This window comes from Ceratotherium simum, chromosome 22 (assembly GCF_057802395.1).
Source record: "Ceratotherium simum simum isolate JZ-2026a chromosome 22, ASM5780239v1, whole genome shotgun sequence".
Lineage (NCBI taxonomy): Eukaryota > Metazoa > Chordata > Mammalia > Perissodactyla > Rhinocerotidae > Ceratotherium > Ceratotherium simum.
In genome coordinates this window covers 47763783-47790112 of record NC_141921.1, presented here as the reverse complement: position 1 = coordinate 47790112, position 26330 = coordinate 47763783, and the positions used below count along the sequence as shown (strand labels likewise).

Here is a 26330-nt window from a genome sequence, read left to right as displayed (position 1 = left end):
GATCTACTTTCTATCTCTACAGATCTCTCTACTGATTCTGGGCGTTTCATGTAAACGGATCAGGCGACATGTAGCCTCATGTGTCTCGCCTCTTTTCCTTCGTGTATTGTTTTCAAGTCCATGCACATTGTAGCACGTGCCAGTGCTTCTTTTTGTGGCCTGTAGGGGTAGACCACATTTTCTTTATCCGTCCATCAGTAACGGACACTAGGTTGTTTCCTCTTTCTGCTATTATGAGTGATGCTGCTGTGAACGTTCCTGTACCCAGTTTTGTGTGGGCATATATTTGTACCCAAGAGTAGAATTTCTAGGTCAACAGTAACTCTTAGTGTCTGAGGAACTATCAGGCTGTTTTCCGTAGTGGCTGTACCATTTCACATTCCCACCAACACTGTCTGAGAGTTCTCATCTCCCCACATCCTCGCCAACACTTGGAATTGTCTGTCTTTTTGCTTGTAGCCATCTTCATGGGTGTGAAGTGGGGACATGTTCTTAATGGGTCTGTGGATGCCCCAGAGTTTTGGGGGAGCTGGCACAGCCTCTGCCTGCACCGTGGCCTGGCCTCCCTGGTGTGTATGTGTTGTATGCTAGCTTTGACAGTTAGTGATATCGTCGGCAGCCGAGAGGCCTCCCTCCTGCAGATGTGTGGGGTCCTCTGCCATATTGGGAAATGGCTGACAGCACCATGATGCCTTCCTGGGGTGAGAGGACTTGGGAGTGATCCTCCAAGAACCTCTTAATCATGAAATGAGGGTGGAATTGGGGGCTTCCCAGGCCTGTGCTGAGTGGGGTCAGAGGGAAGAGTGTTCCTGGGGTCCTGCCTGGTTGCAAGGCTGGCTGGAGGGATGAGGACAGACGTCACTTGGTGCTCCTCATGTGGTCCTTCCCAATGTGGCTGAATCCGCTTATGCCAAGATGCGGCCTCACCCCAGGAAGTCCCCACGTGTGTCCCAGGACCAGGAAGGTCCAGATTGCACATTAGGCCAATGGGCCTGGTGACAGAGCAGAGGGTTTGGGGCCTTTGACCCCTGTAAAGAGACCAATTGTGGGTCCCCTGCTGGCCACAGAATTGGCCCCTGACCTCCCTGTGGGAGGGGCTCTCTCTGCAGCCCCCCCCCCGGCCAGGCCTTTCCTTGCTGCTGGTCTGGGGTGGAGCCCCTGTCCTGACTTGTCCCCGCGCCCTCCATATTTTCCCTCTCTGAACAGATCCATTACTTTAAAAAGAAGGAAGAAACTGAACTTGAAGAGGAAAAACGAATCCAGCTCTCCCTGCTGTTGTAGTGGGTGGGTTTTTCTGCATAACAGCTGGGTGTGTGGAAATGCCGGGGTTTCCATGGTAACCAATTACAGCTCACAGATGACGGAGCTCACAAATAGCTTCACCTGTGTGTGAAGTTACGCCAGGGCGGGCAGGCGAGCACAGGCTCAGGTACCGCGGTTTTAATTTCCTGGGGCAATATGTCTCGAAGTACTGATGGCAGGCAGGTTTGCCTGTGGCTGCTCTTCGTTCAGCCTGCCCAGTGGGGCCCTGAGGGGGCCTGGTGGTACCTGATGGTGGCCGGTGGTCCCCTCTGGGCTGAGGCGCCACGCCTGCTTGGGCAGCATCTCATTTCTCTGCGGCCTGCACCGCCGTCCAGTGTGCAGAGTGGTGGGAGCAGCAGAGGCTCCACAGCCTCCTCCCTGAGTCACTGCGGCTGCAGAGTTGGTGCCCTTATGTGCAGGGGGAATTTCACACTGACCTAATTTCTGCCTGCTGTGACAGTGGCCCCAGTCCCTGCACGGAGCTTGCCTGGCTGGGCAGGGAAATTGCACCCCAGCAGAAACCTGCGGAGGCATTAGCATAATGAGCAATTCTTAATCTCTTCAGCAAAGGCACTTTCATTCTGATTAAAACACTGGGGCCTTATTTGGGGATAAGTCCTTTTTGGTAATTAGCGCTCATTACTGCAAGTTTCTTCTTTTCAACATCTGATGACCGGCGGGCAGCAGCATGGTCCTTGGTATCGGTGAGAGTGGGGTCAGCCCCACATGGGGTTCAGTGCGGAGTGAGGAGGGGGAGCACAGACGGACACACCCACACAGACACCCTGACACACACCGACACACTCATTCACGTGCTGATGCACTCACACGCACCGTACACTCAGCCTCACACTCTGACACACACTCACACTGACACTATCTCACACACACACCCGACACGCAATTCTGAAACACACCCCTGTGCTCACCCTCAGTGACACACACACACACTCACTCACTGATTTAGTCCCTTTTAAAGTCATGTGACACCTCATAAAGAAAAATTGCCAAACTTCATTTCCCCCGGCCTGGTTTGGAGCAGCTTTCTGGCTGTGGCTCCAAGCACCCAATGCCCTCTCCCACCCCCACCTGCAACAGGCACTGAAGTTCTGGGTTCATGTCAATTTTCAGACGTGATGTTGATGAGGAGCACTGACTCTGCCTGTAACCTGGCCTCAATTATCTGAGCTGGTGGGATGGGGAGGGTGGGCCCTGACCCCCAGCCCTTCCACGGGGCTCCCACTGTGCTCTGCATTTTCAGGTCCACTCCGTGAGCCCACCTAGCTTCTCCTTCCCTACAGCCCGGCCCGCTGAGTGGCGGCCCTGAACCCTCACCTGGCTGTGCGGGGTCTGCCCTTTCTCCAGCCTTCCCTGGGGCTGTGGGGGTGGATGATCAGGTTTCAGAGGGCACCTGCACTGAAGATGAACCGGGGAGGCGGGGAGGCGGGGAGGCGGGGAGGCGGGGAGGCGGGGAGGCGGCGCATCGGCGCATCGCCAGGAGACGCCCTGCGCAGAGCCGGGTAAACTTTCTGCTCATCCACAGCAGGTCTCGTGTTCCTGAGCACATCCAGAGGAGGCCAAAAATAAGAAGCTTTCCCGTGTACAGCATGTGCGCTGCTTCAACACATGCATATTTGACGAGATGCCAGGGGGAGGGGAGACGGTGGGGTGTGCAGAGTGCAGAGCGCGTGACAGGGGCTCAGGAGATGGCTGGCCTGTGCGCCCCACGGGAAGCCCAACAGGTTACCTTCTGCCCCTCCAAACCTCAGGAGAGAGGACTGCGCTCTTCGAGTCACCCAGCTTGGGTCGGGTGACTTCTGTGACCTGGAGGAATGCACCGGGTCCTGGGCCCGGAGCGTAGACTGTGCTCAGGGCTCGGCCGTTCCCTCACCTGCTGGCCTCTTGGTGCCTCCGTTTTATTCTGGGCGAAACCAAGCAGAGGATGGAAGGCCTTTGAGGCCATCTTGTCATGGGGGTGGTTTGAGGGTTGGTTTCCCTCCCATGCGGTGGGCTGTGTGTTACCAACCAGCCGTGTGTGTTGTGAGCTCCTTGGAAGAGACGTGAGGTGGGGACGAGCTCTTGTAAACACACGCAGTCAGGACTGTTCTTTTAGGATGCCAGTTAATAGATCGCCCTTGAGTAGCCTTTGAAGTGAACTAATGAAGGGGTTCATTCCCTTCTGCAGTTGGGATTAGCGCTCATCACAGAGGGAGTTCCCTCGTCCTGGGGGGGGTGGAGAGACGGCCCCCGGGGCCCCACACTGACGCTGCTCTCTCTTTTCCACGCAGTTCCGTGTGCATCCGCTGGCCGGGCTGCTCCCTAGGAAGCCATGCTTGGATACTTATAGCCATGTTTCAGCTCGCCATGGATCTGCCCGCCTGTGAGTCCCTGGGCCCCGGCCCCGAGTTCCGGCTCCTGCCGCGGCCAACGCACCGGCCTCCCAGGTTGTGGAGTTTTAAAAGTGGACAGCCGGCCCGGGTCCCCGCCCCGGTGTGGAGCCCGCGCCCGCCCCGCGTGGAGCGCGGTCACGGGCAGATGCAGAGTCCCCGTGCCAAACGGGCGCATAGACCCCGGGACCAGGTGGCCGCCCTGGTTCCCAAAGGGGGTCTCGCCAAGCCCCCAGCTGCTGTGAAATCCAGCCCGTCCCTCGGCTCCTCCTCCTCCTCGTCGTCGTCCCCAGCGGGCAGTGGGGCCACCACGGACCAGCAGGCCCTCCTGCGGAGGGGGAGGAGGCACCTGCAGGGGCCCGGCTTCAACGGTTTTGACTTCCGAGGCAGCAGGCCCACCACGGAGACGGAGTTCATTGCCTGGGGGCCCACCGGGGAGGAAGAGGCCCCAGAATCCAACACATTTCCGGGCTTCTACGGCCCCACCACAGTCTCCATCTTCCAAACTCGAAAGACAACTGTGGCCACCACAACCACCACCACTATGGCCACCACGGCCACTTCCATGACGCTGCAGACTAAGGGGATCACCGAGCCCCTGGACCCCAGGAATAGGATCCCAGTTGGGTTTAGCACAACGGAGCCTTCCACCAGTCCCAGCAAAGACGGTGGCCAAGACAAGCCCCCACGGATTCTGGGGGAGACCTCAGGTACGGCCCTCTCTCTCTTTTGGTTGGGGTTCGCTCGTAGGGGGGAGGGATGTTGAGCTGTGCCCGTGTGATGCTCCCTTGTGGGAATCTCCGTTTCCCAGTGGTGGAGCCTAAAACAATGATGGTGAAGGGCTGGGAGTTGGGTGTGGGGCCTGGGGGAGGGATGGGGCGTTGCGTGTCCCTGAACTTGCACACACGTGTGTACTGGCAAGTGTAGGTTGTGCTCTAGAAGGAGGGAGCCAGGCCGTTTTGGCTGGTGGAAGGAAAACGGAGAGCTCCATCCCTAGTGGGGGTCTGGAAGTGGTTGCTGTGCCCGCCGTGCTTGTCTTACGGGTGTCTGAGCCCCGCCAGACACAGAGCCACATCTTCCCAAAGGGTGGAACTTTGTCTCCTGGGCCAGCCCAGGAGTAAGATGTGGGCATATCTGCTGATGGAGTTAGGGGCCCTGTGGAGTCTTCAAAAACCTTCAAGGGTGTGGCCCTATAATGAGGTGATTGCCAGATTGGTCCAGAATTAGGAATCCCCTTAAACAGCAGGAGAGACTGAGGTCAGGCATAAGGAAGAACTTCCCATGGTGTTAGGTGAGGCTTTGCACACTGATTCAGGTTGGGGAGTGTCCTTTCTCCGGAGACAGGTTACGAGGTGTTTGGAGGATGCAGGTCAGAGCAAATGGCTCTGGTTCCTCTGCCTCTGTCATTTGACGTGCCTGTGGACGATGACCATTTCTTGGCTTTGAAATATCTACTACAATGTAGTTTTGTTTTCTTTTCTCCTCCTGTACCTTCCCCTCCGCTTGCCTCAGAATTGCTCCTTGAAAATCTCCCAGGCCAAAGCTTGTCCATTCACGGGTAGCCACTGGCGTGTACCCAGCTTCACAGCCAGCTGAGGGAGAGTGCCGAGTCCAGGACCCCTGTGTTCCAGGCCGCCCCCAGCTCCCTTTGTCTCTGTGACCCAGCCGTGGCCCCACGCCCTTCTGTGACTCAGAAGTTCACGGAGCAGACTTTGCCTGCAGTCCTAGACATGCAGCGATGTCCGCTGACTTCATGAAGCGAGATGCAAATGCCGGGGCGTAAGCGCAAAGGGGTGGGGGCTTCCTCCGCTTGTTTCCCCACACTCCCCAGGGTTTGGGCTCTGCGGGCCCCATAGGGGTCCTCTTTACAACCCAGGGGATGGAAGAGAATTGTTCCGCAAAGTCGCCACCGTTTCCCCTGCACTCGGCGTCTGCACTTGAGTCTGCCTCCTGGCCGGCAGGCAGACCACGGCCGGTAGTTGGACGGGTTTCCATGGAGTGGGTGGCTTTTGTGCCATGACCTACTTCCTTCCTTTACGGGACACGAGAACCTCAGTTTTCATTCTGAGCTCCTCTTCCCTAGAGAGCAACGTATCTGTGAAAGGAAACCCAGCTCCATCTCAATGCCAGGGGTCAGGGCCCGGGCCCAGGGATGGAGGCTGTGAGCTGGGGAGCACCATGGTCTGCTCTGCAGGGCCACGCGTAGGCCATCTCCCTCATAGCCTGCTTTCAGAATCTACGGACACAGGGGCCTGCGGTTCATCAGCTCTGTGCCAGGCTCCCATGAGCAGTTCACAAAGCACTTGTTTTTACCTCAGTAAACTCACAAGCCATCATCATAATAGAATTTAGTGCTGAATTCATTTACTGTCATCTCCTCTGCATACGTCACTTACTATATAGACACGGATGAGAAAGCAGGTTCCCATTTATTCCAAATTGCATTTGTTATTACTAAGTTAAACACCCGGGACAGCATTATAAGGCTTAGCAAATTAATTCACAGTACATTGGATGCTGCTAATCCAACTCGACAGATGCTTATCTTGGAAAAGATTTATGGTTCTTCATAATATAATCTGGTGCTACATTAATTTGTTTAGCAAAACAAATTTAAAAGGGGAAAACTCTGTGCGTTTGCTTCTAATGCAGAGCAATGTTAATTCTGGGAAGCGATGCCCGATGCTGAGAAGGGACAGCCGGCAGTCCTGGGCTCCCAGGCCAAGGCAAAGGGAAGAGAAAAAACGTGGAGATGGTTCCCCTCGCCGGGTCCGTCAAAGCCCAGCTGGTGCTACATAAGTTCTGGCGCATCGAGAGCCCAAACAGGAGTCCCCCAAGTCCCCCTTGCTCTGCTGTCGTCAGATGGGGACCCAGGCCCCTGAGTCTGTGTGGAGCACGACCGCCACTCACACTTCTCAGAATCTGATGTGGCAAGGGTGGTTGGGGGTCCCAGACCATGGCAGTTAGCAGCACATGCTTCCAGGCTGCAGATCTGCCTGTGAAGCTGGGCTCTGCTGCACGTAGCTGTGTGACCCTGGGCAGGTTCTCTGCTCTCTCGGCTTCATTTTCTTTATCAGCAAAATAAAGCTCAAAACTGCTCTCCTCAAGGGTTGCTGTGAGGACTCAGTGAATCAACGCAGAGGAGAAACTTCTACAGGGCCCGGCGCCTACGACTCCTCCGTCCCTGCCAGTTGTTTTTATACCCAGCAAGAGTGACTCTGAGGACAGGGTCCAGGTGTCAAGGGCAAATGTGCCCCCAGGGAATCTCGTCATCTCAGACACACCCAGCTTTGCCCACTCACTGCCAGGGCACCTCACATTCTGGAATTAGGGTTCTAGGAAGTGACATGGAGAATTCATTGTCAGTTCTGCTGTCCAAAGAGGGATGTTTGAAATCAAATTTTGGGAGTTGTGAGTTTTATTTTTGCTTCTGTAGAGAAATGTTTAGAATGTTACATTTTCCTGTCTGTCTGTAGCACAGGCATTGCCAAGCATGGAAAGGGCAGGTGGTTGGTGATTTGGGGTATTCTGAACTCCCTCAGGAGCTAACATTACATGGAGTGGCTGCTGGAATCACCCTGCAAGTGAAGTGACCGGGAAATTCCTCCTGGTTTTACTGTAGTGGTTGAGAGTGCTCCCGCCTTCCTTCAAATTTCTGTCCTCACCTTGTGTCAGCTGAACTTGGGTAACTAGCTTATCCTTACTGTGCCTCCATGGGAAATACAGAATTAACCATCTAATAATGTTGTCAAAATTAAGTGAGATAGTGTGTGCCAGGTGCTCAGTGCCTGACACATGAAAGCTACTCAATATATGTTTGCTGCTGTTAATATGATGATGATGGTGGTGGTGGTGATGATGATGATGGATATGATGATGGTGATGATGATAATGGTGGTGATGATAATGGTGGTGATGATGAGGATGGATATGATGATGGTGGTGGTGATATTGGTAGTGATGGTGATGATGTTGGTGATGAAGGTGATGATAATGATGGAGCAGATGATGATGGAGATAATGGTGGTGATGATGATGATGGTGATGGTGATGATGTTGATGGTGGTGATTGATGATGGTGATGGTGGTGGTGATGATGATGATGGTGATGATGATGACAACAATGATGATGGTGGTGATGATGTTGATGGTGGTCATTGATGATGGTGATGATGGTAGTGGTGATGGTGATGATGAGGATGATGGTGATGGACATGATGTTGATGGTGGTGATGGTGATGACAATGATGATGGTGATGATGTTGATGGTAGTGATCAGTGATGATGGTGATGATGGTAGCCATGATGATGATGGTGAGGATGATGACAACAATAATGATGGTGGTGATGATGGTGGTGATGATGTTGATGGTGGGCATTGATGATGGTGATGATGGTGGTGGTGATGGTGATGATGGTGATGATGGTGATGGACATGATGTTGATGGTGGTGATGGTGATGACAATGATGATTATTATCCTTGTAACGACTTGCTGCTACCAACTTGCAGCCCCACTTGCTGCTCCATCGTGGGGGTATTGGATGAGGTCATTTTTGAGGTCCCACGTCCTCAACCCTGACCTTGGTGCTTCATGCAGAGGTGTAGATGGCGCTGGCCAGGAACTGCTCAGGGTGGAAAATCACCTGGCTCAGGTTCACTGAGGCGCTGAGCTCCATCCTCACATGGTGCTGGCAGAGGGTGAGTGTCAGATGGGTCAGAAGTTCACTTAAGGTCGAGAGAGGAAGGCTCCCCACAGCGAAGTGCCATCCTGTGACAGCTCTCTTGCTGGTTGTGTTCTGAGTCTGGAATCACAAAGTCTCCCGGGAGAAAAACAGAAAGTCATTTCCTGGGCTCTAATCTTGAAACTCATAAAGGGAGCTGTGGGGAATGCAAGGCGGCTGCTTTCGGTGACTGCCTTTGCCTGCTGTGGGGCCTCCTGGGCCGTGGGTGCTTGGCGTACAGTTAATGCTCTGTAGAAGTCTCCTGTGCCTGAAGTTCTTAGACCCTGCCTGCTAGCCCCCGGCCCCGAGACTCTCCAGCCTGTTAGACACCCTTGGCACTTTCTTCAACAGCTCATGTTCACAACTCAGAAAGTGCACCGCACAGAAGGGGCCAAGAAGCCCTCTAGATCCCATTGTCATTCAAGGTTTGTTCCCATTTGGATCAATCACGTATTCCTGACACCCAGCAGCTCAAGGACGCATTGGCTCAGATGTCATCCCGGTCCAGCCTGGTAATTTTTACTTTGGAATCCACTCATGCGTTTCCAAGGATGATTTCCAAGTTGCGTTGTCCTTGTCACCCGGAGGCCCTCAGTGTCCTTTAGGTGTGTCCCTCTGAAAGCACGAAGGACAGGCTGGGGTCAGCTCCTCTTGCTCTGATGGTCGGATTGCCTCCGGAGCAGGGCTCAGAGGATGCACTGCTTTCTCCACGCAGGATCGGAGTGGGGGAGTCCGATGTTGCGGGGAGAGACGTGCTCCTCCCCTCTGCCAGCAGCTGCGGTGGTATTTTCAATGCTGAGACCCTTTTAATTAACTGGCTGGCTGTTTGCTACCAGGGAAGTGAATCTGTCCTTAATTTAAAGATATTTGAAGCAAATGACTCATGAACTTCAAAAGTTTTGAGTGGCCTAATTGGGATAAAAGTGTCAAGGAACAAATGAGCATTCAGAGCTCACTAAACGTCCTGAGCTCTGTAGCTGGCGAGGCTGGCCTGTAGGGTCTTAACTGGGGCCTTTGAACGGATGCAGTGCGGCATGTCCTGCCAGCTGTGGTTTCGGATGGCGACCTGTCGCGGCATCACGTGTGCCTGCCAACAGCTCTCTGGACCCATCCGGCCTCCCAGGGCTCCCCTCTGCTTTTGCTGAGCAAAGCTGTGTTCACACCCAGTGGATAAATGAGCTCCAACTCATTAAAGCCAGCCTGGAGTTCTGGGAGGGCTGATCACCGGCTTTCTTTCGTTCCCTTTCTCATGCTCCCCGTTCCCACTTTCTGCATTTAGTGCTTCTTGAGCTTCTTTGTTTCCCCCAGGGCCTCATTCTCCTTCTAAGTGCACGTTAGGGATCAGAAGTTTCTTGAATTCCTGCAGAACCGTGGGGCCTCTCCTAGCACACTTTCTACCTAGGCGCCTGTGCTCAACTCGCCCGCCTCAGCCCTCGAGAGCTGCAGGGAGGCCTGAGTTGACACTTCCTCCGCCTGGAAGTCGGTCTCCTCTGGGGGTGACGAGTGGGGTGACCGGCTATGCAGGTATTGGGTGTTGGTGAGCTGCAGGCAACACCCCCCTGTGGCATGTGTCTTCCTTACGTCCCGCACTTTACTAAACACTGGATTGCTGACAGATCTGTCATCGGTGGACTGAATTTATGGTTTTCCTCCCCTCACAGGGGAATGATTCTAAACGTTGAGGTTACATATTAGACAGAACATCGTTTTTAGAATTTTTATTTGGCTATGTTAAGAGGGCCGGTTGTAGAATTTCTGGCTTCTGATGGCAGAGGAACCATCAACTCTGTTACTTAGTTGAATTAAATGCTGCATCTCGGGTCGGGGAGGGGTGAGGGGATGGAAAACGCAGCCCCTTGCCCTCTTTCAAAGAGTTTAAAATCTGTTTGGGAAAGCTAGACAGGTAAGGACACCTACTTGAACAGGAAAGAAATAACAGCTAAGGACGAGAGAGGAAATGTCACAGAGCCACAACTTAGGCAGTCACACAATTGTTATTCTGGAAACACGGATCAGAGGAGGAGGGGTGGTTTCAGGTGGTGGGGGGATGGCTGGCCAGGCTTCTTGGTGAGTGAATGAGTCCTGAGGGGTGGGGAGGACGTGCAGGGGTACAGAGGATGGGGAAGCGGTGGCTGGCTGGGAGGGCTGAGCACAGAGCTGGAGACCAGAGCTCCTGTAAGCCCAGAGGCCTGGATGGTAGAGGGAGCCGGGCAGGCGGCCCCACCAGACTCAGTCTCCTCGCCTCTAGAACAGATGCTGGATGAGAAAACCCTGAGCCCGCTCCTCCAGCTCTGAACTGCCGTGGCCCTGTGTTCCTTCCGCCTGTAGCTAGAAAAATGGCCTTGGCAAGACTTCCCTCCTGGTTTGTTGTCAATAACAGGAGAAGCTGCAGAGGTTTGCTGCCCCCGCCCCCAGCATCAACAGTCTGCCATCCTGGGGGGCCAGGCGCAAGCCCAGCGGTTCCTGGGCACCGGCCAGCTCTGGGGTTGGCGGGGCAGCAGGCTGTGGACTGGGTGTCAGAGCTGCCATCCTGGGATGAGGAGTCACTTTCCCCTGAGCTGGGTGAACCCCGGCCCCTGCCCAGGAGTGGCCCACATCGCAGGTGTCGGCTTGAAAGGGTCCCGCTGGATACACCTGGTGGGAGAAGCACCAGCCGCACCTTTGTGGCAGGTAGGTTCCTCGTGAAGCTCCAGCGCTCCCCGGTGGTGGCCGCCCAGCTCTGGAGACTCAGCTAAGATCACACGCGTGATGGGTGTGCCATATGGTCAGACGGGAAGACGAGGCCTTGAGTCTTTGCTCTCTATGTGGTTCAGTGAATCTCCGCCTTGAAGTCTGTTGCTAGGAGGTGATGATAAGCAATAATAGAGGAGTAATTTTCCCTTTCCAGAAGTTTCTTTCAGCAGTGGAGATGCTGAGTATGTCACAGGAGCAAAGGCTCAGAATCTCCCCTTGGAGGTGACCGACGTATGGGATGTGTTGGGGATGAAGATGCTCCTGCCTTGACCCAGACCTGGCCCAGGAGCTGGTCGCCCACCGACACTGGCCAGAGCGTGTCCTTGGCTATGCCATGTGACCTCAGGGAGTGCAGGCCTCTTTGCCTGCAGAACCTGGAAATAACTTCTACCTCGCGGTCGTTCTGAGACTTGGCCATGTTAACCCATGTGGAAAGCTGAGCAGACAGTGAGTGATAGTCAGCGGGCCCAGTTCACGTGTAGTCCGTCTCGCTCTGTGGCTGCGTTGGGAGGATGGAACGGCACTTGTGCTGGAACAGAGCTACTTGTTCTGTCTCCTTCAGCATCCTTCCCCAAAGGTATTAGGGTCAGGACGTGCAGCTGTCCGGCCAGAGCTGTTCTAGTTGTTTTGTGGCCTTTCTCTGCCCTGGAAGGCTTCAGACAGTCAGATCTACCCTGGGAAGCCATCAACAGACCCCCCATAATGTGCCAGATCAGCAGCCTCCCCGAGGTGTGGTTGGTGGGAGCCCCATCACAGAGGTTCAGGCCTGGGGAGGGGTGTGGGCTGGAGTGGTGAGTCAGCACGTCCTTTGCAGGGGACAACTTCCTCTCTCCAGACCCTCCCCTGCACACACGCCCCTCTTGTAGCCTTAACAGCACTTCCCAGGTTGCCAAGCACATGCTCCACTCTTCGCGTTCTCAAACCGCCCACAGAGGGGGTGGTGCTTATGCTGAGGAAGGTTTACCACTGGGACGTCGGGGCCCTGAGGTGCTGTGTGAGGGCTCTGGGTTTATTCTGAGTATTTGGGATAAACAAAGTGACAGGTGTGATCCCGTTGATGCTCCTGTAGGCTCTGGAGCTCCTGGAGGACAGTCCGTGGGAGGAGGGCAGAGGCAGTGGGCCCGGAGCGGGAGTCATGGTGGGAATCCAGGTGAGAGGTGAGGATGAGGACTTACTGAGGAATCGGATGGGGAAGTGAAGGAAAGAGAACAATCTAGAAGGTCTCCCAAGTCTTTGGTCTGAGCAACTTATGTCTTCAACTGCAAGTCGTGCCTTTGACTGAGACGGGTGAGCTTGGGTGGGTGCAGATTGGAGACCAGTCAGCAGCCCCGGTCAGCCATGTAGAGTTTCAGCTGCCGTGTTAGCCATCAAGAGGAGGCGTCTGTGGGACTTCTGGGTTTGTGAGTTTGCAGCCAGGGGAAGGTGCAGTCTGGGGTGGAGATTCAGGAGCCATCCAGTGTCTGATGTGGAAGGTCATGTGGACCCGGAGCGGGTGTGGACGGCGTGAGAGAGGGACGGAGGACTGGGCCCTGGGGAGTCAGCGCAGCATGAGGAAGAGTGCTCAGGGAAGAGGAAAGCAGAGGGTGGCCCCATGGAAGCCTGGAGAAGAAAGCACCTCCCCAAGGAAGAGAAGGGGAGGAGGGGGAGGGGGAAGAGGATGGAGGAGTGGTCTCATGTCAGAGCTCCCGGCAGGCAAGAGAGATGAGCACAAGGCGACCGTCGCCTTTGTCCTAGTCGAGGTCCTAGTCAAGGTTAGGCGATTGGAGGCTGGATAAGAGAAAGGCCCGCTGGAGGGGACTGGTGGAGACAGGAGGTGAGTGCGTGGAGGCAGTGGGGGAGCCGGAGATCTTGGGAGTTTGGCCTGATGGGGCTGGGGGTGCAGAGGGTGGAGGACGACAGAGGTGAGAGAATTTCTGCTGTTTTGTTGTGTCTGGCTGGTTTCTAACGAGGGCGTGTGGAGGCGTGTTGGCCCGCTGATGCCAATGGTCCAGTAGAGAATGAAGAATCATGATGGAGGGAGCAGAGGTGTTGCGAGGGGGAGTCCTTAAGGAGACAAAGGACTGTCCTGACGCTTGAGGAGCTGCCGTCCCACACAGTCCAGCTGAACAGGACGAGCCGAGCTCGGGGTCGAGAGAGCGAGGGGTGGCCGTGAGAAGGTGGGTCTGGAGGTCCTGCCTTAGCCACTGGTGGGCGTTTCTCCTCTTTGCTTGTGAGGATCTACCTTGAGCAGCGAGTATCCACGAGAGACAGCACGGAGAAGGCTCTGTCCTCGCAGGCGGGGGACAGACAAAAAGCGGAAACACACAGAGGTCATTCAGGATGGCCTGGCACCTGCGGAGAGTCAGATGGAACGTTGGGGCTGACTTAGGTCATGGCCAAGGAGGCCCCCACGGAGGGAGGTGGGAGCATGAGGGCGAGGCCTGACTGGTGGGAAGGTGGTGGTCGGGGAGGATGTGGGCCCGGAGCCTTCCAGGGCAAGTGCGAAGGCCTCCTGGCAGAAGGGAGACTGGACGGGGGAAGGAGGCAGTGGGGCTGGAGCTAGTGGCGGGGGCGTGGCCTGGTCAGGAGCAGGAATAGGGCATTTCCCTGAGTTCAAACAGGAGCTGTGGTAGAGCTGTGCCCAAATGTGCAACCCGGTTCTGCTCTGCTGGCCTTGGCAATGTCCTGGCCTCGCCTGTGACCCGTCACCTGGTGAGGTGAGCTTGGCATCCTCACCTGGTCACATAACGGGTCAGCAGAATCTCAAGAATGCATCCCAGACACCACCCTGCACCAACTCCTACACCAGCTCCTCTGGGGCCTTGCAACCCCCACCTGCCCCAGTCAGAGAGGTTCTTGGGAAAACACCACCAAGTGCATGGGTCGTCCCAGGCACTTTCCCCTGCCTTCCATCAGCTCCTTCTCAGGCATGGGGACAGACCGTCTGGAGCACACCCTTTAACAGCCTTCTCCAACCACACCAGGACTGGCCTTGCTCCTGGCAGAGACTCAGTCCCTCACTCGTCCCTCTGAGGCCCAGGCTTTACTGGGAATTCACATTCTGTGGCCTCCATGGGGCCATGGGCCTACATTCAGGGCATGTGGACCCCAGACCCAGGGCTGGCCCTGCATCCAGAACCCCCGTCCGTGGTTGCTGCTTGTCCTCAGAAGACTGGGGAGCCCCTTCTGCTCGGTGGAGGGCTGACCCGTCAGATTAGGCAGGGCACCCGTTTCCAAAGGCTTGGGAGACGCGAGCCACGTGTGCAGCAGTGCTGGCTGCCTTTGATATCTCAGCAGCAGCTAAGGATGGGCTAGTGCCTCCAGGCCGTTATTAGGAAAAATGAAGCCTCCGGCTTGGCAGTGGGGGCTGCCGCTTAATGGAGAACAGACACTTAACTTGCCCTGCTGTTGCCCCAAACTTCCATGGGGTGGGTGCCGTGTGGGGCAGAGTGGAGACTGGGGCAAGGAGAGGGAGGCAGGAAGGTTACACATTTCCCAAGATATCCTGAAGACTCACGCCCGCCGTCCTTCTGGCCACATCCCCAGCTCTCCGTCTTCCCATCAGCAGTTTATCCTTTGGGCCATTGATCACTGTTGGGACGCTTAAAATCCCCGCCCCTGCCCCGCGGTGGAGAGGCACTCCCTGGTTCCTGCATTAAGAACCTGGCAGCCTAGAGGGAGAGAGGGAGAGGAGGCCTCCTGGGATCCCCCAGGAGCAACCTGGGGGCCTTTCCTTGGCCAGGCTCCTGCTCCTCCCGCTCCACGCCCGTCTTCCTTTTGCCCACACCTCTAGGTCCTCTGGATTCTTTGTCCCCATCTCCTGGCATTCACCTGACTTCTCTCATTTCACAGTCACTTGCTCAGACGCCTGGCCTCCCCGCGCCCCACTAATGCCAATAACAGCACATCTCACCTGAGAGCCCAGTACTTTCCATGGGTGACCACCCAGCCTGGGAACTCCATCAGGATCAGGAACAAACCTCCCACTGCCAGATCCCACAGCCCTGTGCCCCTGGCTCCCAGCACAGTGCCAGGTCCACAGCCAACCCCACATCAGTTTTCTGAATGGTGTTAAAAATGAAACTTCTGGGCTCAGAGACAGCTGTGGGAATGGGTCACAGGGTGAAATGCCACGCAGGTCCTTAGATCTTTGGGAGAGAGAAGGAAAGGAAAAGGAGAGACAGAATAACAATGTTCGTGCTTTTCAAAGTCGACAAAGCCCAGCCTGAGTAAGGTGATTCTGCTCCTGTTCGGACACTCCACACCCTGGTCTCTACGCACACTGGGGCTGCGTGTGCATGGCCATCCCGGGACACACCTGCTGGCATCCACCACCAGCCCACGTGGGTGAACGTGGGCAATTCCAGCTTGTCTCCAGAGTGAGCAAAGCGGCCGTGTCTTGGAGAAAAGAATGAAGCCACTTGCCTGTGCCCCGCAGGCTCCAGGTAGCGGGGAAGCTCAGCTGAGGCTGACTGGTCCCCTGCAGCTGGATACAGGAGGGGAGTCCCATCCAGGTGTGGAGAAGCCTTCTTTGGTAGGGCCCTGGGAACCCTGAGTAGCAAGGGCCTCCCCTGCCCAGCAGGCAAGGAGGAGGAAAGTCGCTTCTACGGCAAAGCTGGTACCAAAGCTGATGTCCCTGGAAGCAGTGGAGGGGCAGCAGGGTGGGCCTCCCGCATGTGGGGGGGGGCCCTCACTCAGGCGCTGGGTGGAGCACCCCACGCCCCTTCCCTGCCTACGCACTGAGCATTCCCCTCCCTGTAGTCCTCAGGGAGACGCCTACCCTGGGGAGTCGAGTGAGCTCACTGCAATGGGGCTGCATCCATCCTGTCCTGGGGTCCCCTTGCGCCTCGGCTAGGGCCGTGCGCATGACCACACTCAAGGAGTGCCTGTGTCATGAACAAGGAAGCCTGCTGTTGGATACCCTCCTCCTCCCACCACGGGAACGAGGCTTGCAAAGAGCCCGTGCTGCCCCGGGCCCCGGTGCGTGTTAGTGGCCGACCCAGGATTCGCATGTGTGTCACCTGACCCATCCGTGGCCTGAGAGGTCATGTTGGACAGCGTTCTCCAGTGAGCCAGCCCCAGGACATTCCTCCCAATGGGGGCTTTACTCTAAAACTTTTACGTTAGAACAGAAGTGTGTGGGGAGGACTCAGGTTGACAAAGGTCAGCGGGTTTTCCTAATACAGGACTCCTGGAGCACGTTAGTATGCTAGGGTACCGTTAATATTGTCAACTGAAAAAGGAAACAGTCCAGTTGTTCTCCCTGCAGAATGAGCCTATTAGGGAACAACCAAAAGAACTGCAATTTAGGGTACACAGGCCATGGGGACCACAGGCAAATCCAGAGAACAAAGGAGGGGGCTGCTTTTATAGAGAAAAGGGGGAGTTGGGGAGGGTGTAATAAACAAAGAGTCCATTGGAGGAAACCGGGAGTCTGATGTGTAGAGGCTTCTCATTGGCTGGGCTGTTGCTGGGCTGGGAGAGAAATCTTCCTTCCTCCTGCCGAGTAGTGAAGCAGAAAACACCTTCCTGTCAGAGATGCAGGATATGCCCTTCCTGTTTGGAGTAATCAACAATGTATCACAGGGCATGAGAGCTCCCCCTACAGGCCTTCCAACTCCAATTTAGTTGATTTTTTTTTTATTAATTTCACAGAATGCTGATGTATGTCATGCACTGCCTTGAGGGGGAGGGAGATGACAGTGTTTCTCAAACTCATTTCTCATTTGACTAAAGAACCCCGAGTATAGAGAATCTACCAGGATGGTGTCACAGAGATCACTCCTTGGGAAGTGCCTCTCCAGTGGCTCTGTGGTCCACAGATGGCAGCCTTTGGGGTTGACCACACCATCAGTGAGCTTAGTCAGCACCAAGAGGTCATCAGGTGTCAAGACCAGCACTTTACAGGACTCAGAACAGGGTTGGCAAACTATGGCTAGTGGGCCGAATCTGGCCTTCCTCTTGCTTTTGTAAATAAAGTTTTATTGGAACATGGCCATGCTCATTCGTTTCTGTGGTGTCTATGGCAGCTTTCTCGCCTCACTGGCAAAGTTGAGTAGTTGCAACACAGATTGTACGATCCACAAAACTAAAATATTTACTTTATGGCCCTTTATGGAAAAAACTTGCCATCCCCTGGAGTAGAGTCATGCACCAAAGTGAGCCCCCAATTAGAAAGGTGGGAGCACTGAGTTTGCATGTAGACATCCCTACTTGCTTTTGTTTGGGGAACTGTGATGGGGTAAGGATGGGTGAGGAAGAGAAGGGGTAAAAACATGCTAGAAGGACCTGGGCACGTGCCGGGGCAGAACAGGTTGCAGATCGCACATGTTGATCGTGTATGTACCACTGACCAGTTTCTCTGAGGGGCACGGAGATCACAGATGGAGGGCGCCAGGTGATCTTTGACTGTGAGATGGAATTGATTATTCCCATAGTGCAGCATGTTATGGCGTCAGAACAGAGGCTGTAACTGGCCCAGGCCCACATTACTCATACAGTTGCGCTAGGCTTCCCTGCTTCCCTCCTTCCCTCCCTTCCTTCCCCAGGAAGTGCCCTGAGATTGAGGTTGGAATAACTTGGGCAGCATAACGATGAACTCTCCTGCCTTCATGAAGCTTCTGTCTAAGGCAGAGGCAGGTCACCTATAGTGTGCACAAGCCAGCATGACACAGAATCTTGACAGGTCTGTAACGGAGACGTACCTGGTTCTGAGAGCCCATGATGGGGTGGGGCATGGGCCAAACTGGTCAGAGGGGCTTGGCTGAGGAGGAGAACAGGGTGGCAAAAGTGGGGGAGTGTCTGGGATTGACCAAGAAACCAGGCTTGTTCTGCTGCTGCCAGTACATCCCAGGGGGAAAACCAGACCTCAGATGGCCTTGGTCACTACGCTGGAGGGGCTGGCCCTGGCCACCCCAGCGATTTCCTTGGGTGGTGGGGCCTCCTATATTAGTCTGCTCGGGCCCCATAACAAAGTACCACAGACCACGCGGCTTCAACAACAGGATTTATTTCCTCACAGTTGTGGAGCCTCAAAGTCCAAGACCAAGGGGTCGGCAGGGTTGGTTTCTCCTGAGGCCTCTCCTTGGCTTGTAAATGACCGCCATCTCCCTGTGTCCTCATGGTCTTTCCTCTGTGCAGGTGGAGAGAGAGAGACAGCTCTCTGGTGTTTCTTCCTTTTCTTATAATGTCACAAGTCCTACTGAATTAGGGCTGCACCCTTATGATCATTTAACCTTAATTACCTCCTTAAAGGCCCCTTCTCCAAATACAGTCACATTTTGAGGTACTGAGGGGGGACCAGGGTAGGAGAGGAAATGGTGCTCCAATCTCCATGGGGATGAAGAGAGGTGGATGTGGGGGGCATTCTGTAGAACCCCTTAGCAGAGGCTGAGTGTGTGTTTATGTGTGCGTGTGTGCTGCGGGGGGGCACCACTCCAGGGGGTTGTACTGGAAACTTACAGTGGTCAGGATTGTGTGCATTCCTATTCAACGTTCCATCATCTTTTTATGTTTGGTGGGGGAGCCTTAGTAATTGCATGGTTTGGGAAGCGTTCACCCCAGGAGCCGGGAGGGGCCCGCAGTCTGCTTCCTGGAGTTGAGTGGGCTTCACAGTGGGGAGCGGGTACTGGCTGGGGTGGCAAGTTTGGGAACCTGGAGGGGATTTCTGGGGGAGGTCTGGTCAGGAGGAAGTGGCCAGGTTCAGTTTATCCAGAGGTGGGTTTTGGAGCCCCCATAAGTGCTCTTGGACTTCGGGGCAGGTGAGAAGCACCATCTCAGGAAGCAGGACGGGAAACAGACAAGAAGGGCCCTGGAGAGGCAGAGGCGTGCCTGCACCGCAGCCACGGGCTGGCCTTGCCTCCTCTCCTCTTCTCCAACTCGGCTTCTCCAGGGGAGAAACCCCGCTGAGTGGCCCACGGAGCCCAGCCCCCAGGGGCGGCCGCCCCGAAGCTATCCCCTCTGCACAGCACCGCCTGGGGGCTGGCCCCAGGTGCCTCCGTTTGGGTTGCGTCTGCTCCACGGTGAGTCCTTGCTCAGAGCCTGGGCCGCACTGCTCTTTGCATGCGGGAGCCCTGCAGAAGCAGGCGTGTGAAGACCACCTGACCACTCGCTCAGCACCTGCCTGGCCGGGGGGCAGCACATCGCTGGGTCGCAGTGGGAAAGGCCTGCGGGGGAGCCCAGAGCCCTCAGGACGGAAGGGCCCTTGGTCCCCCTTTGTCACTCTGAGCCCAGAGCCAGGGCGTCCAGAGTATTGATTGGCTCCGGGGCCCACCCCTGTGTTTTCTGGGCTCCTGAGTCCACCACCTTGGCCACCATCCCTCCCCTTGGCTGAGAAAACTCACGACTCCCTTAAACAGTGTTTATTGCACGGCCACATGGAGCAGACACCCTCTGGGCACTCCCTGCCCTGGCCTCATCTGCCCCATGAATCCCCCTCCTGGCATTGGTGCCCCTGGAGATCCCTTCCCAGGGGCACAAGCGGGGCCTGCAACCTGCTTCTAACCACTGGAAGATGGCAGAGGTGACAGGAGCCATCATCCCTTGATTACCTTTGGTCATACAGGACCGCCTTGCCAGCAGACTCACTAGGGAGACTGTCCCCTGCCGGCCTTGAAGAAGCAGCTGCCATGTGGTTGGATGGCCTTCAGGGGACAGGGGACTGCAGGCAGCCTCTAGGAGCTGAGGACGGCTCCCCTGGCAGCCAGTGAGAAGCCAGGGCTGTCGTCCCACAACCACAAGGAAATTAATTCCACCCACGCCTGGGATGAGCTCGCAAGTGTTTCCTTCCCTAGTCGGGCTTCCAGATAAGAACTCAGCCCGGCCATGGGAGGGCCCAGGAACCTCAGAACAGTGGAGATCTCTGGTCCCTGCTTGACACCTCTGGAGCCCAGAGCCTCTGAGACCCCAGGCAGAGGACCCAGCGAAGCCACAGTGAGGCTCCCGACCCACAAATCTGACATCACAAAAGGTGGTGTTGAGACGCTGAGCTTGTGGCCATTTGTCCCACAGCATGGATGACCAACACAGCCTGGAAGCTAGGGAGGCCATTAAGTGGGTTTGATTGAGTGAATGCATGAATAAATGGTGGTCATGGGTGATGGGTCTGGGTGGGCTGTCAGGCACTGTGGCCGTCCTTCATTGGCCAATGTGACCACTGCCTCAGCCGCTCAGAGAGGAGCATCAAGGCCCTGGAAACTTCCATCTTGGGCCGCAGATGGCTACACTTTGTCTCCTTCTTGAATTTTCCTCTACCTGGACTCAGGTCCCTCTCCTCCAATGCCCGCCCTCCTGGTGGGCTCTCTGTCACCAGTTCACCCTTAGAACCAGCCTCAATGGGCCTGTCACCCCACACATGTGTGGCCCTCAGCCCTGGCCGCAGACCCCCTGTTGGTCTCCCCATTAGCCCCTGATGTTCATGGGGCCTATGGACCCCGAGGGCACTGTCCCCCCCACTCCTGCTCCTTCCAGCCCTGGCTAGCACAGAGCCCATTGTTCTGCTGTGTCCTGGGAAAAATCATGGAAATGAATTACACATCAACACCCGGAGATGGGTCATCAATTAATAAGCTCAGCCATCTCGACCTCCCACCTGTAAATAGCACCTACGGGAAATGAATGAGCCTCCAGGCTTCCGGGACAGGATATTGACAACTTGCTCCCTTTTCCTGCGGCCGAGGAGCAGGTCAGAAGGAGAAACACTCGACGGGCCCATGTCCCTGTGGGTGTCACTACACTAACCCGGACGCTCTGACTGTCCAGCTAGAGGGTGCAGAGCTGGGCGGCCGAGGTGGGAGAGCCACCTGCCCGCGCGCTCCGTGCTCTGGCCCCTCCCGGAGAGCCGTGTTTTTCTACTCCTTGGCTCCATCGGGATGGCCTGCCTACCTGTCCACAGGCCTGTTTGCCAGGTTCCGACTTGGTGCCAGTGAATCATCGCAGAACGTCAGCCGGAGCCAAATAAAAGCTCCACACGAGGGGGCAGGGGGTCTTTCTGCCTCGGGAGCTCTGTGAGGTTGCGTGGCTCCCGCAGACTGGGGGGCTTACACCACAGACGTTTATTGTCTCAATTCTGGAGGCTGAAGTCCAAGACCAAGGTGTGGGCTGGGCTGGTCCTTCTGAGGCTGCGCGGGAGACTGTTCCAGGCCTCTCCCCCAGCTCGGTGGTCCCAGGTGCTCCTTGGTGTATAGAGGGCGTCGTCTCCCGTGTCCTCACATCATCTTCCCTGTGTACACGTCTGTCTTTGTGCCCGAATTTCCCCTTTTTATAAGGATGTGGGTCATATTGGATGAGGGCCCCCCTAATGACCTCAATGTAACTTGATTACCTCTGTAAAGACCCTATTTCCATATACGGTCACCTTCACAGGTACCGGGGGTTAGGACTTCAGCATCTTTTGGGGGGACAAAGTTCAACCCTAGAATACCCCCTTCTTTCCCCACCCCATTGCCAACCAAATAGAACCCTTCTCTCTTGTCTCCTGGTGTCAGCAGACGGCCCCTGAGGCCCCACAAGAGGAGGGAGGGGGCGTTTGGCTGTGGAGGGAAGGGGCTCTTTGCCCACAAGGACAGAAGTTTCTGGGAGTTTTCCTCGACCACATGTGGATTATTTAACATGTCTGCTGCTGTGTTGGTGGCAGTTTTCTTGTAAAGTTTGAAGTTATTTGTAACTTCGCTTCAGGGGAAAAATGAGTCACAAGACCCTGAGAGCACTCTGGGCAGAGCGGCACGGCTGTTCCAGCAGCACGATTACTCTGCGCTCGCCCCACCGGGTGCCTGAGAAGAAGCAGGCGGTGGGAAAGCGCTCCCCTCCTCTTGATCTTGTCTCATTGCAAATTTTAAAGAGAAGCAAAAACACAAGCCGCTACTTCTGCTGGATTTGTTGTTCGTGCAGATGGATTCCTGGAAGGCAGGCAGCGTCACCCGCTAACCCAGATATTGGCAACGTTGCGGGGCCCCCCACTCTGCAGCAGGACATAGCACTGTGGACCCCGAGGCCTGCCTTTCAGGTCAGAGCCCGAGGGAAGGATGCATCTCCCTCAGGAGGAAAACACTAGCCGTTTCTGTCCTTCAGTACTGAGCCCACATCTGCTGGATCGAGGCAGCCCCGTTCCCCTGTAGAGACAAACGTTTCTTGAGCATCTGTCAGGTGCAGCATGGAGTTGGGCACCCAAAGGTGCACAAGAAAGGTCAGACATTCCAAGCGACACTCAACTCTCATCCGGGCCCCCCTCCTATGCTCAGTGCTTGAGCAGTTCTCATCCCCTGCCTGGCTGGATCAAACTTTACCTGCACTCCTCCTTTTCCCCCTAGGCAGAAAGTATGTCACTTCTTCCTTGGGTATCTCTTTAGTCTCATTCATGGATTCAGCTCCCAAAATTAAGAGGAGATTGCAAATGCTTTTACCACGAGGACATTTCATTGCTGTTGTTGTTTTTTAAGTAACTAAAGAGCTGACATTTGCTCAGACTCCTGTAAGATCCTGTTGTCACCAGGTAGAGCTGCAACCCCCCTCTGTGCGTTCTTAAGTGCCCCCAAATAGTTAGGAAAAGTGTGATACATCAGAGCATCCTGTTGTACACTTTAGACATACACAATTTTATTTGTCAATTCTACCTCAATAAAGCTGGGGGAAAAGAAAATGAAAGAGACATAGCAGACGGGCCGTGCAGGCAGAGGGCCGTGGGGCACTGTCCGCCGGCAGAGAAGACCCCGTCCTGTCATCATCTGAGGTCAGAGGTGCAGGGGCAGCTTGAGAAGGATGCAGAGGCAGGTGGTTTCAGGGGCTGTGGCCTGAAAGCTTGGGGGGTGACACACGGAGACCCCACAGAGCAAGCTTGTTCTGACACGGGGTGCATTTTGCATAGACCTCCGGAAGGGCCGGCCCCCACAGGCTCCCGGCCTGCCTGGGACAAGGCAGAGATGCTCACAGAGCAGCCTCTTTGTCTGGAAGTTTCTGGAGAAAAGCCACAGCTGTACTAGGCTCCTGGGAGAATGCCCTCCTCCCCCATTCCCTCGGTTCCGATCCATCCTGGGAGGCTGGGGTTCTCCCCAACATCCATCTGGAGGGGCCGGGGGTCTGGCACCAGCCGCATTCCTCTCCATGCGGTCTGTCCCCCAAGACGCCTTCCTGGAGGCCAGGTGTCCCTCCTAATCTTGGCTGTGACAGTGACGGGGGAAGGGGGTGCCTGTTACTGACCCCCCCAGAACCTGTGAGCCCCTAAAGCCTTCGGAATGGCAGTGGGACGTGCCCTTTGGGGAGAGAGGATCCTCAGGAGGGGGCAGATGGAAGCATGCCTCCCCCTCGGGGCCAATGGCTGCGTCCCCCTCACCTCCCCAAAGAGCCTGATAAGGGAGCGGGATGGCAGTAGACCCTCAGGGTCTGAGTGTTCTGAGGAGGCCCCACCAGGGGACCCTAAAGCCATCTCTTCTAGGACCTTTCATTGTTGGATGTCACACGGGCCAAACTGCAGGAATGGGGAAGGAAGAATGGCACGGAGATGTTGGAGTGAAGCCTGCCCCCTGCCGTCCTCTCCAAGTCCTGGGGCCCTGGAAACGGTGCGGAGGCAAGGGGTCTAAGGGGGACCCTCAGAATCAGGCCTAGAGACAGCCTCTCAGTGCCAGCACTTACCGGAAACAAGAGCATCACCCGTCCTGGGGGCCCCACGGTGCCAGCTGGCGCAGAGCAGCCTGGCAGAAGGAGCACAGGGGTGGGGTGGCACCCATCCACCGCGAGACCCAGGGCGGGCCTCAGTGTGCACCTCTGTAAGTGGGGTGACCCTGCTGCCAGGCCCCCCTGGGCCTCGGGTCGGGGACACTAGAACTCCCACTAGTTACAGCATGCCTTTATCCTCCTTGCCTCTGACGTTCTCAGGACCCCCTGGGAGAACTTCCTTCCCCAGCCAGCTGTCTTGGCCCAGACATCCACCTGTGGCCTCTTCTGGTCCACATTCCCCACAGATGAACTAAAATAGGATCCTGGACGCCTCTCTGCCCGGCAGGGCATCCAGAGCATGTGATCTTGGAAAACAATTAAAAAGCTGTTAAAACACTCATTTTCACCTCGGGAATCTTCACAGGATTTCCTGGCCCCTCAGCTGTGGGCCGCCTCGCACCCCAGTCTTCTCCTTTCTGGTCTTGTGGAGTTGAGCGGGGGGAGGCAGGGCCCCCCGGGCTGGGCTCAGGGTTTCACCTGATTTATTTTCTGTAGAAGTATAATGCTCCTTTCAGACTGCCCCCACATCCTGGTGCTCAGACCTCCCGGGGAAAATGTGGGTCTGCCCTACCCAAGGCCCCAGCTGCCCTGAGAATCGTCATCTCCAAGTCCTGGGTTTAGAAGCAGGCTGTGCGGTAGGAGAAGCTGCTCGAGAGAATCCCGTTTGCTTGTCCATTCGTTCAATCATTCGTTAATTCAACCAACCAAGATATACCCCGTGCCCTGCACTGCGCTAGGAGCTGGGGCCTCAACAGTCAGCAGAATGGTCTCGCCCCTGTCCTCATGGAGCCTGCAGGCCAGTGGGGACCAGATACAACTGAACGGCTACCTTCCCTGTTCTGAGAATCATCGTTCTGGAAAAACGGGACAGGAGAACTGATCCTGCTCCCTAGCACGGCACATCCCAATGGGCATGACTTGGGGTCAAGGTCCCGTGTGTCCTGACCACCCCCGCCCCGAGTGGTCTGGGATGAACCTGTCCCCCTCGGGTGGCCAGGGCAGGAGAAGGTCACTGTGACTTGTGCTATTTCCCAGAGACCAGAGAAAATTCTGGTGTTATGATCTGCCCACACTGTCGTCTGTGTTGGAGCCAGAAATAGAACGCGGAAGATTCTTGCTCTGATTTCTGTGCTCATAATTCTAGGGCAAGATGCCCTTACGAAATGTGGATCAAAGGATATGGAGGGAGAGAGAACAGAACGGAGCAGTTCACGTGAGGTCTGTGCAGCACCAGCAGGGCCTCGTGAAGCTCCAATTAGCTGCGTTTGTAAGCCATCACGTCCCAGGTATTGACTTGGCTCAGCCCAGGAGAAAATCAGAGTGATTTGCAAAAGGCCCCTTTAATCATGACAATTAAAATCCAACAGACCCGCAAATCTCCTGAACCCCGAGCGCTTGTTCTGGGTGGAGGAAGAAAGGTGCCAGCTTGGATGTTGCATTCTCTTAGAAGACAGCATCACATCAGCTGAGCCCTAGAAAATGAAGGAGGGGGGTCCAATTCATATCACCTGCCTTAATGTCAACAGTTAGATAGATTGCATACTCACAAGGAGCCAGGTTCTAATTGCTTGTCTTGAATGAAATCTTGTATGCATGCAGCAGTTCTGAGAGGTGGACACTCCTCTGATCCTTATTCAGAAGAGGCAGAAATGGAAGCACAGAGAGGTTAAGTGACTTGCCCAAGGTCACACAGCCTCTAAGGGGTGGAGTCAGAATTTGAACCCAGCTTCAGGGGTGTTATTGTTATGCATTGCACTACTGTAAGCCTTATCTTGTTCAATCCTCTCTACAACTCTTTGGGGTATATATTATTTTTTTAAAATTATTTTACAGATTAGGAAATGGAGACTAAAAGAGATTAGGGAGTCCATGCACCATCTATGGCAGGGCGGAACCAGAGGCTGACCCCAGGGCTACGGGCCCCAAAGGTCCCCTGTTCCCTGGACCCTGGGCCTCCGAGCACGCACACCTGTGTGGAGCCGGCCCATCCCTCTGCTGAAGTCCGGCCCTGGCCCACCGGCTGAATGGGGATTTTTACCCATTTTTGCGTCATCACAAGCAAAGTGGGGACTTCTGAGTTGCTTCTTGAGAGGACCTTGTCCCTTCTCCACCTGGAGTTACCACTGGGGTGGTTGACGGAGCACCCGTGGGCCTTGGGGGCTCTCATCAGAGCCCAGGCCCTGGGGTCGGGGTGGGTATTGAAGGCAGAGCTGCATGGCAGTGGGGGTAAGCTCTGCCTGCTCCTCGCCTCTCCGAGCACCCTGGCCAGGCCCGTCTCACCACCCATCAGCCCCTCACATCTTGCACAGTTCTGATTCCCTGGCAGGGGTTGGAGGGCTGGGCACATTGTTTTCTCTTTCCCTTGCTGTCATGACCGACAGCATGATGGCTGTCGGTTTGGGTGTGTCGTGTTGCACAGGGTTGGGACCGGGTGCTGGGTCCCAGCCTTCTGAGGCCCGTTTTCATGGGCTTGGGCGTAACTAGAGAAATGCCAGCTG

General features: G+C 55.6%; 1 protein-coding gene across 4 annotated transcripts in view; it reads left to right on the top strand.

The window, feature by feature from the left end:
- AJAP1 (adherens junctions associated protein 1) overlaps nt 1-26330 on the top strand; it is a 133593-nt gene that overhangs the window by 63753 nt on the left and 43510 nt on the right. For all 4 annotated transcript variants that reach the window (XR_015555878.1, XR_015555877.1, XM_087446933.1 and 1 more), the window contains exon 2: nt 3591-4399. Coding sequence is in view for 2 of the 4 variants with exons in the window: in XM_087446933.1 (XP_087303059.1) it covers nt 3591-4399 (809 nt within the window). In the remaining 2 variants the exon portion in view is untranslated. The remainder of the gene's footprint in view (nt 1-3590; nt 4400-26330) is intronic.